General features: G+C 40.4%; 1 protein-coding gene across 3 annotated transcripts in view; it reads right to left on the reverse strand.

The window, feature by feature from the left end:
* The window catches only part of CLIC5 (chloride intracellular channel 5), a 98811-nt gene that overhangs the window by 64010 nt on the left and 22378 nt on the right, over window positions 1-12423 (reverse strand). For all 3 annotated transcript variants that reach the window (XM_051614790.1, XM_051614789.1, XM_051614788.1), the window contains exons 2-4: window positions 8525-8634; window positions 8060-8185; window positions 6757-6863 (exon numbers count right to left, since the gene is read on the reverse strand). In XM_051614790.1, coding sequence (XP_051470750.1) covers window positions 6757-6863; window positions 8060-8185; window positions 8525-8634 — 343 coding nt within the window. The remainder of the gene's footprint in view (window positions 1-6756; window positions 6864-8059; window positions 8186-8524; window positions 8635-12423) is intronic.

The raw sequence follows: 12423 nt of genomic DNA on the forward strand, positions 1-12423 counted from the left end.
AGAATGGCTGCATCTAAGCATGCTAACCAGGCATATCAAGTCCCTGCCTTGGAGAGCTTGCAGTCTGATCACGTTTGGACTACACAGAGTTTTAGTTTTGGTTTTGTATAGCTTTCAAATAGTATTTTTTCCCATTTCCACCAGGAAATATTCATACCTTAATTAGCAGGGTCTTAGAAGAAGGAAAATAACTAAATGATAGGAAAGTTCAGAAACATTCTCCACTAAGATAAATATTTCTGAGGCTCAGAGGATGGTTTGTTACAGTTTTAAAACCCTGAAAACTTCTTCCTTCCAGTGGCATAAAATTTCAGTTCTTAGTTTTGGCAGGTAAAAGATATTGGTCCTTAAAGCTGTCACTGGCACCAGACAGAATATTGATGGCTGTGGGCCTCCAGCCAGCATGATTTTGAGAACTTTCAAAAAGTTATTTCTCAAGCAAACTTACTTTGCAAACTCCTGTTTCTGAGCATTTTAGAATAAGTCTTTGATTACCAGACAGAAAGCAGATAAAGCAATTTAGGCTGGATGATAAATGCAACTTGTGGCACTACTTAACAAGTTAGCACACAGCTATCACCACTACTTAAGTGGTCTTTATATGGGTTTTTTTATAAAAAGACAGAATGGAGAACAGTTTTATTAACATATCACGAGTGAGTTATATGGGTCATCCCAAATGAATGGCAATAAAAGCTTTATATCACATCCACCAACATGTACTTGGTACTTTATGTGCCACAAATGTTGCAGAAAAGCTATTTTACATATGTTTTAAAGACTGGGTATTTTTTATATTAGGGCTGGTTTTGTAAAGCTGCCAGGCACTTTAGCTACCGTGAGCCCAACAGAACTCTGCTCAGAGGGAGCCATAAAAACTTGTTTAAAATGTTCTGAAATAGCTTGGGTGATTTTTTTTTCTTTGCTTTTATTTTTGTGCTTTGAAATACTGCAGTTAAAGATCTGTCATCCTGAGACATTTCAAAGTCAGAAAGCCCATCAAGTCCTTTTCTCTACAATTATTTAAAAAGCTATTTCCAGTGCCTCTTGGTTGCATGACAGAGAAAACTTTGAATCCTCACAGGGTAGGAGAAACTGTGGCTCGTGCTGGCCCTTGTACAGGTGTGGGGCTTTGTCCTGCAAAAGGGAAATTCTGCAACTCAAGAGAAAGAGAGAAAAAATGTAATGACAAGCTGACATCCAGACATCACATACATATATAGATGTTTATACCTATATATTTATACGGCAACTTGAAAATCTATGCAAAAAAAAAAGTAAAGCATGAATGTTGGTCCCAAATTAGAGCCTAATCCAAGATCCCCATCACAGGAAGCTCCCCGTTGATTCAAGGGCATTCAAACACCTTTCCTGACTGGCTCCATCAAGGTCATGGGGAGCTTCAAGCATCAAGAAGTTCCTGCTCCAGCTATGTACGTCAGCTCAGGTGCCATGAAGGGTCTGCACCACAGAGCTGTTACTGCTGTAAATATTCTACGTAGGTTTTCAGAGTGGACTGATTTTCTGCTTATTTAAGGAGGTACGTGATGACTTCCAGGAAGGATCAGGCCACACTGTGCACATATCTATACCATGGTTCTGACTCCTTTCTCAGCAAGAGTAACTCCACAGTGTAAAACTGATGTAGGCCACTTTTAATTCCAGCCCTATACGTGTGTGTGCATATCTACTGTACACACACACAGCCCACAAAGAGAGATATTTCCCACCTCACGCGTTTAACCACAAAGTCTGATGGAGCTACTGACAGAGGTGAACGGCATTTAATCACATGCAAGTTAATGATTTAAATGTGCTTTTATTTTTGGCCTCTTGATGTAAATCCAAGCCAGACAAGCAGAGTCCTCTGGTCAGACGGCTGGAAATTCCTCTGCATGAAATCATGCTGGTGGTCTCCCTGCTCAGAGCCTTCTGAAGAGCCATACAGTGAAATATCCTTCCGAACCACTAATGAATGCGCCCACCCACACTGGAGCTGGTGCCCCCTAAGAACTCAATTCAAGAACAACTTTTTCAACTCATACATGAAATCAAAGGGCTCATTCTATGCGCCAAAGAACTTACCGTTTTAGGCAGGATGGTTAACGGATGGTTACTATAGGTTGTCCCCTTGGTTTGCAGTTTACAGTCTCAGAGGAAAAAATACTAAGCAGGATACTGAATGTGTACACAGCATTCCAATAATTAAATTTTATCCTCCCCCAATGAATACATAAATTGTTGATACCTCGGTTACTGTACAGAGCTTGAGTGATTTGCTCAGCATCAACCTAAGGAACCAAAGTAAACTCTCAAGATCTTGTTTTACTTTCCTGTTCCCAGACAAGATCTCCTTCTAGATGTTAAATAATCACTAAGCATCCAAAATCTCTCAAATTGGCCAGGAAAACTTGACCAAGAGCACCCAGGAAAAAAAAAAAAACAGCCACTGAACTCTCCCAAGGACTCCTGTTCTTGGGTGAATGAGTACTGGTCACTCCAAGCACAAGTGGTGAAGCCTGGTGGCAATGGCCAGAGGAGTGAATGAGCCAGTTGTGCTACAGAAGCAAGACATGGATCTAATCCCACAATGAGGAGATGACTCCTTCAGAGATGCCTGTTATAAAATTATCGGGTGACACAGGGGGTGGAAGGAACCAAGCCCATTGTAATTGAACTGACTTGAAATAATAAATGCACACACTTTCTTTAAACACAGCTTGCCACATCCTGAGAATCTGGAATCAATTCCTTCCCTTTCAAGAAGCTTAAAAGTGGTGGGACTTTGATATGGCATGAGCATGTTTGCTTCTGGGCTTACAGCCCTCGCCAGCCTGTTCCAAACCTTTCAACATTTTTATATTATAAGACAGAAAAGCTAGGAAAACAAAGATGGAAAAAAAGAATCAGAAATTCAGGGAACTATTAAATCAAGGCAGCCTGGCTGCCAAATACGTTTGGTAAGTAAATGAATCATGATCAATAACACATTGCCATACAGACTTACAGAAGAAGGTTATCACCTGCTTCTGTGCCAGGCATAAAACATAACTGTGTGTGGCTAATGAAGTACTGCATGAATGCAGGAAAAAAAAGCACTATTTTCCTCTATAATATAATAATATAGCATTTCACTTCAAAGTAATTTTACCTCATCCAGAAAAAACATTATTTTTTCCATGAAAACTTTGTCAAAATTGATAGGTTAGTATGAAACACTTCTCTTTTGACAGTGTTGCATTTGTAAGAGGAAACTGTCTTGACAGAAGGAAACCTATTTTGTTAAGGGGATGTTTTAGCCTTGATTGTATAGCTGCTAACTTTATATATTCGCATATTTGCCAGCAGAGGGTATCACAATCTTAGAAACAGACGTATGTATCATTGTGTCTATTCACTTGCATGCAAGACCTCAGACACACATTAAACCAAGAAATTGCAAATCTTGTTTTCTTCAGTAACTTTTCCACTATCAGGGGTAAAAAAAAAAAAAAAAAAAAGAAAAAAAAAAAAGGGAAAGGGAAAAGGAGCTACTTAACGACTGTTACCAGTGCCATCTCACCATTTCTCTCAGGATAGGGAACATTGCAACAACATAGCCACGTGATGGCATCACTTGAAGTCTGAAATTGTTGCAACACCCCTGGCTAGAAACCTTCCTGGGAGGAACACAAGTTTGGGCTTATCTTTGGCGTGCATTAGGTTCTCATTAATCCTCACATCCACTATCCTCATACTGCATAAATCTCATTAATTATCCCAACCACTTCACTCCACTTCAGCACCAAGATATAATAGCTACAGGCTGTAGTGAGAGCTCATGTTACATAGACTGCACGATATCTGCTAAGCCAGTATGCTAGGATCATATATAATTACACCTAACCCACACTTTTCACAAGCAGAGATAGGCTGATGCTATAATTTCCCAGCCTGATATCCCACACATTAATAAATTCCCCTCCCTGACTCCAAGACCATAATTTAAACCACCTGAGGTTTGGTGCTTTAGCTTGGTATTCAGCACTCTTCTATTGCCAATCAAAAGAAATTGAAAGTATGTTTTATAAGCTGATCTGGGTTCTCTGTCCTAATTTTGATTTATTAAAAAGTCCTTCTATTCATGTATGTTGATTTAGTGGTCACTGGTGTCACTGGTGTGGCCTTGCAGCTTAACCCCAAGCACTTGAGTCAGCTGGAACTAAGAGCCAAGATAGAGGATGACTATAAAATAATGTTAATACCTTCATCAGAGGGCTGGTGTATACTGAAATGGCATGAGATAACCACAGGCAGTGACCTCTGTTCTTTCTGGATCTTTCTCACTGCTCACACGAAGACAGGGAAAGGTATATCCTCCTAAGTAATTATATTTTAATTTATAAAATGCTTTCTGTTACATGAGAACTATACACAACTACTTCTGCCATTTTATAGGGAGGATAAGGCATCAGAAGCTGCTGTAAAATGGTATGGATTAGATCAGGGCTAGAGCCCCAGATCCCTTTTTACTGGTGCTGCAATTTTAAAACATACCCATCAAGTAGAAATAGGAAATATGTACACAGTCCTTTTTTGCACATAGTCTTTTCACAGCTCAAGAAACCAAACACAACTACCTTTTAATTAACTTGTTTTCTACCATCCAAATCCACTTTCAGAATAACTGCTGTAGGTTCAGATGATCTGGATAGGAAAGTGGGTAAAATGTCCCTGGGACAAGAGAAAAGCTGTCCTTGCTTAGCCCTTGAAAACTGAAAGTCCATTATTCAGCTGGAATGGAGGTCTGCTGCCCTCATGGCATGTCTGCTCTGATAGTCCCAAGGACTCTGAGGTCTTCAGGTACTTTACTCTGTTGATAGAAAGAACATGCAGGTACTACTTCTACACTGCTCATCCCTGCGTTATTCTCCTTGCACTGCAGCACTCCAGCTGTAAATAATTAAGCTAAGAACCTTTCTCTGCTTCAAAGAGGAAAGTTGAGTATTGGTATGTTCAGAGATTGCAATGTGCCTGGATATCACAAGAGCACAAACCAGCTAACAAAATGGAGTGAGGACGTCTGCAAGCAACAAAAACTGTTGCTCCCTTGCAGCCTAACATCCATCTTTCTTATAATCTTGGTGTGCTTAGTTGCCATTGGAAAGCATTTCCCTTTTACTTTCCCTAAACTAAAAGTCTGTTAAGGCAGAACTAGGGAAAGCTCCCACTAATCACACTGCAGCCAGTAAATATATGGAGACCCTGTCACAAGCACTTTGTGGGGTTAGATTCCTTATCTCACAGTGGCGGATATCCGACCTTGAATTCCAGCTCTGGTTGTAGCCAGATGCAGACACCTCTGGAACAGTCATATATTACTGCTGGAGCTGCCAGCCTTTATGAGTCCAGGGATCTGCATATTGCAGAGTCACTGAGAACCAACGGGCTGGGATTACGCATGTGGACAGATACCTGTGGCTGGTTTAGAATGCAAGGGGCAGCACAGCTGAATTGAAGATTTACAGCTGTGGAGCAGACCATAAAAATTCCTTGTAAACAGCCAAGACATTTTATTTTTACTCTAACATCTATTTCGTCTAGCTCTTAATGTATCTTCCTTTTACAGCTTCCTACAAAGGTTAGTTGAGCATCCCATTAGCATTAGACACACAAAAAATCACTTCTTAGCATCCCTGAGAAGTGAAGCACTATAATTATTACCTTCTGTTAACAATGTAAAAATATTAAGGAGTAGATTTTTATCTGACATAAATAATCATTTACCCATTTTCATCTCATGGGTCAGCCCCAGGCAATGAAATACAATTGCACTGACGAAATCTGTGGCAGAGCTGGAACCTGAAAAAATCTAGTCTTCTCTTAGGTCTCTGTCTGTGAAACTAGTAATATAAGGTCAGATGTACAAGTGTGTGTGACTGCAAATCTGCTAGATCTACTTGATCATCTCAAGGGATATTGCAGTGTAAATCCTTTAGCTTTCATGGAGCAAAGGAAACTTAGGCTAGCTGAAGTCTTGCCTCTCTGAGGGGAAAGGAATGTGAAGAAGAAAAGCAATTCATTAACAAGACAGTGTAGGATTCATGAGAATATGCATGGCATTCAGCTTCTGGGGGGATATTATTTTGACACACAAACATGTGAGAGAAAGCCTGGAGTGCACAGTGCAATTAAAGACACTAATGTAATGACTTCATGTTTAATGACTTGAAACAATTCAGTTGATATGAGCAAATTAGCTATAACAGCGTGACATGCTCAGGAGATAACTGTGTGAAGAGTCTGATGGCCACATATCACAAATTATGAAAGGTAAGTGCATGGGTTGCTCTCACTCAGCCATTCACTGCTAAATTTCAAGTACTTGAACAGTTTTGGGTCCAGTCAACATACACTCCTCTAAGCAATGCCTGGGTAGAGTAGAGAAGGTAGCATGAGCCACCAGCCACCTCCAGTAAGCAGTATGGGATCCTGTTCCAGTGAGGAAGCTGGGCTGTACAGACAGGAGCCATGCCATGGCAGTTGGTAAAGGGGCTACCAAACACTCTGTGGCCTGTTTTATTTACTAGCAAAGATGTGGTTGATTCAAGTGTGAACACGTGCATTGAGACCGCAGAACCAACCATCTCAAGTTGATCAACAGCAGTACCTGATATCATATGAAGAGAGTTTACACAAAATGACGGAAAAATGGCAAAATTATTCCACTTCTAAGCACACAAATTCCCTGACATGTCTGGCAATGATCCTACTCACCAGCGTTATCCTGCTGCTTGGTATTTTTGATGTATGCAGAAAATTTGGAGAAGATATCGATTCCAGCAGTGTTTGATTCCCGGTGCTTAGCAGCCAGCTTGGGGTACCTGAAAAGGGAGGAGCAACGTGGAGAGTAACATCTTGTTACCAGCAACATAATGATGATTACAAACACAATTTAAAAGAGGAGAGAAAAAAAGCCTTGCATGAGGAACTGCAATTAGCGCTGTCACTTAACTCAAAACGACACCTTGGCGAGACCCTCTTAATCATGTGTGTGTCTGTCAAGGCAGGTATTTGGATAGTTATGCAGGGGTGGCTTCACAACAAAGGTTTGTGGTTTATGTGTTTTATGTGACCACGATCCAAGAAACCAGAAAGGTGCAGGGGAGTTTGGCAGCCAGCTTGCTCTGTTATGAATGGCAGTCGTGTCTAATTCCCCATGCTGAAAACTCACTCCAGGATGTAATAGGAAGGCATGTTAGTATTACCCAGGTGAAGAAGCATAGAGTTTTCAGTCTCTGAATTGTTTTTAGAGACACCTGGTGCAAAGGAATATATCCATTTGAAAGATCAACACAAACTAATCACTCGTACTGACTTCAGTGGTCTTGGACCAGAGAACAGCAAATTTAAATATCTGATCTCTTGCCTCAGGACTGGTCTATAGCTGCCGATTCGGTTAGAGGAAAAACACTCCATAAGGAACAGAGCCAATTTTCATTGATTCATAGATTTTAAAGTCCAAAATCCATACTGAAAAGAATCTGTGCCTTGTTTCTAATCTGAATTAGTTTGGTTATAAATTCCAGGAAAGGGCTGTTGTCATTTCTTCACCAGAATAATGAGCACTTTGCCTCCAGAGCCTCTTGTACTCTCTAATCTGTTCCCCTTCCAACCATTCTAATACACCATACAGCTCGGAAACCTCCAGATTTTTGCTGTAAAATGCTTTTCCTGGCAGAGATATTTTGTGTGGCAATTCTCGGCATCTATTCCAAGTTATTTTTAGCACTGTAAAATGTGGACACCAGATCCCTACAAAATTTTTCTAGTATTGGTCTCCTTAATTCTCCATAGAAGAGCATCCTGAAATGTGTACAGAGAAAACATTCTGCAGTTATTAGTCATACAAGTAACCTTCACACATGGAAGTCATCTCACTGAAGCCAGGAAGTTTCACAAATAAATATTACTCCTGTAAGTAAAGATTGTAGGAGGGAGTGCTTTTTAGGAACTCCTCTTAGGACATCTTTCATTCCTAGGAAATGGAATATTGGCTGAAAAAATCCCAAGTTCTTACTTTGGAGGTGCAAGAGTCTCTTCCAAGAATTCCTCAATCTTGTTAACATCTGTCTTGACTTCTCCATTAAAAGTCAAGAAAGGTGGGTGGGTCCCAGGAGCCAGATTGTGTAGGTCAGCTGGCTTTCTGCAGAGAGAAAAAAAGTCAGCAAATCACTAACCTTTATGGCCAGGTAATTGCACAGATATGTATAGTTCCTACAAAATCAGTTGGCCCTTTTTTTCTTTTTTTTTTTTTCCTGTAGTTTGTGGTTAGAAGACTTTGAAACTACCCCAAGCACCCTGTTTAATATAAAAACATTCCATAAATGAAAATAAAAAACCCCAAAGCTGAATCCAAACTATTTTGTTTTGCACCACAAGACTCTCTAGGCTAAATACAAATCTGATTTAACTTGCTGGGGCCTTTCTATAGGGCAACCACTGGATCATGCCATTCTTTTCAATTAAACTGAACAGTCTTTACCTTTTCAGGTCAACAGTGGTGACATTGAACACAACTCCTTTGAGCCAGAGGATCATGAAGAGACGCTGGGAGAATGGGCAGTTCCCAATGCTTTCTCCATCTATACCAGCCTGAGGGATGGAAAGAGAGGAAAAACAGATTTCAGACTTGTTAGTCACTTACCTCCCTCAAGATGGAAAATTGGATGCTGAAAGAAAAATAACCAGTTTAAAAATAACTGACAGTGCCTGTTATTTAATACAGTTTATGATCAACACAAGAATGGAGTTACTCCAGGATTCAGCCTTTGTCAGGAGTTGAGAAAGCAACCTGGTGCCTCTCCTGGAGGCAGTTCTGGGTAAAGGAGATGTGTCCCTTGTTAATGGCAAGCAACATCCAGGGCTCTCCATTCTTTCAATTACTCTCCTCCCTACAGGACTGTGTGCTCAGGGACCTGCTAGAAAACTCAGGACAGGTTTTCTGCTCTATTTAAGTCTGTAGGCTGCAGCTGAAAACAGCTTCACTGTTTCACCATCCAAAATGTGGAATTCACATCTAGATTTTAACCCAAGCTCTCTGGACATTCACTCGTTTCTTGTTCAAATCTGATAAAGCAACAGCCTCAGACATGAGCAGCCAGATCCAGACAGAAATCTCCATCCATGGCCTTCCAAGGTTCAAGGCAAACTTCAGCCACCACAGTCAGGCTGTTCCTATATCTAGTACCTAATATGTTGCCTACAAACCACTACAAAACAATAAAAATCTGCTAGTGTTAGCATTGAGGAAACAGTCTGTTTTTTTCCTCTAAAAATTTATGGTCCTTAGCCATGCAAATTCTGACTTTGAGCCATGGAGGGATACAAATAACACTAGCTGAGCTGAGCCAAAGCTGCATCCAAGGACAATATCCTTCTACAATAATTATGTTTGTGGCCAAAGCTTTCAGGACGATAATGGTTTTGATAGATTTCCATTTTAATTTGTGGTACCATTGTGTTCAAAAGATTCTTATAATCCTGGTGAAGCAACCAACCTTCCGTTGTTGATCCACATGGGTTGCATAACTGTATTTTATGCACACAGTGTGTGCCCAAAAACAGCTGATGAAAGAGCGAAGCAAATACATGCCCTTTTCCTTTGGAGAAAATATTATATTACTGTGTTTGCTCTCATAAATTTTATCTCATTAATACTCAAGCTGCGAGGTAGCATTTCTTTGTCTTAAAGAAGGAATCGCTTCCAACTGCTGCAGTTCTGTGAAACGTACACTGCACAACTAGAAACATTTTGAGATGAGTCTAGTTGCTACAAATTCAGGCCTTGAATGTTTAGCTAAAAGATTTTCTGGTAGGCATCATTCATCTTTCTCATGTCTTGAACACAGCTTTTGATGATTCTGGGTTTAAAAACAAACTCCACACTTTCTGCTCACCAAAATATGGAGTGAGTGTTGATTCAAAGCTTGGACACAACCTGTCATAAAGTTTAGGGTTATGTAAAGAGATTTTCTCTGGGTTCAGATTCGGCTTCAAACATTCAGACTGTAAAGGTATTTGGACATGAAGATACAATTTGACTACACTTTCACCTGAAATTATGGATCTGCAGTATGCCTTGCTTGTGGCATATGCAAGAACCAGCAAACAATGTGGATGAAAGAGTGGTATGGCATTAGGATGAGCAAGAAAAAAGCATTTTCCCATCTATGTGGGGTGTGAGTAGCCTAGTTCTGCAAAATTCTATTAGTTAAATAGTTAGCTCTGTTCTGCAAATTTCATGGCAAAACAATGTTACCATGGGAATACCAGGCACCACTGCATTGCATGCAATAATTACTGCAAAGCCACACTTACTGATTTGGCTTTGGTTTGTTAAATCATTGCCAAGAACTTTTAACTTCTTAGTCTTCCTGAAAAGAACAAATGCTATAGGAGATAACAGCAATATGACACCAGATTTCCCCTTGTTTTTTCACCCTTTCCTTCATAATTGTGTCCTTCATAATGGAGCTGGCAAACTGAGTCTACAAACAATATATTAAAATCCTAAAATCTGAAGAAAAATAGATGGACAACTCAATTAGAGGGCAAAACAGTGCAGACAGAAGGGCTGGTTCTCATCTTACCTTCTCTGGATTTACTTTGGCTTGTAACTACATTAAATCTGATTCACTCTTCACCTGGCTCCCTTCAAAGTGACTGTAAAACCATGGTTTGCCAAGTCCTGCAAATACCTTGTGGGCAAAGGGGTCTTGTCTTACAGTACCATGCAAAGCCACAGCCCTCCTGGCATACAAAGGTTAAGGGTTACCCACATCTGCATCTTTTCACACATGCTCCATCCTGCAAGGCAAGGGTGAAAAACCCTCTCAAGACCAGAGAGGATTACTGGGGGACAAAGCAGATGAATGGCATTGAAGACACAGATGTGATGGGTCATGTGAGGTTAAGGGATTCAGAATTCATTGAGGACAGGAGAAAGATGCAGAGTCTGGAAGAAATAAGTAGACAACAAAAATAAAATTAATTGTTGAGGTCAAATGAGGCCTCCAACAGTCCCAAATGGTCAAAATATCTTCCCAGCACTCCCAAAAGAGTGGGAAATATTAATTGCTAGAGACACATTGGGAATAGACAGAGGAAATTCCAGAAATGAAAGATAAACTAAAGAAAAAAAGTATGGTATGATCTCTGTTCAAAGCTCCTGGATCTGGAAGCCAGGCTCATGATTAGGGTGGAGTCTGACTCATGGGTTTTGATCTCATGTGACTGGCATAACTGAAAACGCTACCACAAATCACAAGGCAAACTGGTGACAGAGGAGGGAACAGAATCAAAATCTCCTCAGCAACACAATTTATCCACTACATTCAGCTCTCTTTCTGCAGAAATTACAGGCAAGTCTCTGTCGGGTTTGTGAACCCTCTCTATTTGCTTCTAACAGCAGTCAGTAATTCAATGTTCAGCACCCAGAAAGAGCAACACCATAGTAGGTGATAACTTCAAAGGCTTATAAGAGTGTCTTGAGATCCCTTGTGAAGACCATTAACTACCAGGAGGAGATGAGGGAGAACAGAGAACCTCCCAGGCTTAGTCACTCTCAGCTTCAAAGAAAAGCACCTTGGTTAAAGCACCCCAGTAAGGCTTAAATTCATGTCTATTATGTATCTCTCCAAGGTTAAGGGCCCAGAAATGCAGAAATTAAGTAATACCTTAATCAAGATCAAGGACTCAAACAGTGGATGGAAAGAAAAGAACAAATAATTGACAAGCTGGAGGCACACCATTTCTCCCTGCTGTTATTCACAAATGAGCACAAAAGCTGTCTCACATAGCTTCCCTAAGCACAGCAAAAGTGATCAACCACTTATAAAAGAAGCAAGTTGATGATATATGCACTCTCCCTGCAAGTAACATCAGATATTTCTGATTTAATGATTGCAACCAGTGAGACACTTGAGGCTTTGTGGGCACTAGGATCTCAGAAAGGGAGTTTCTGAAGTGCACTCCTGCCTGTTCTCTATAGAGAAAGATCTCGACTGAAAAGATAAATTCACAGACTGACTGTGGAAGAGTAAAATGGACTCAAGGATTTGCTGAGTGAGACTCTTTGGCTGATGCTCATCCCTCTGAAATGAGCTGCCTAAGGGAAGGTTTCCTGTGCAGGCTGGGATACACATCCAACAGATAAATCTGGTCTCCTTTCACTTTGAATCCAGTAGGTGTCTAAATTTAGGTAGGATGAATGTGAACCCCAACAACAGAAAAGCCTGGAATCTGTGGAGGACTAATTGCTTGACAATTATATTGCTCCATCTTGGAAACATCAGTTTCTGCTCCCATTGCTTCACACAAATTTAGTCTTATTAGTTCAGCTACTGAAAAGAAGATGCTTTTCTGCTTAACCTCCAGCTGTTT

The sequence above is a fragment of the Apus apus genome, chromosome 3, assembly GCF_020740795.1.
Source record: "Apus apus isolate bApuApu2 chromosome 3, bApuApu2.pri.cur, whole genome shotgun sequence".
NCBI classification, from domain to species: Eukaryota; Metazoa; Chordata; class Aves; order Apodiformes; family Apodidae; genus Apus; species Apus apus.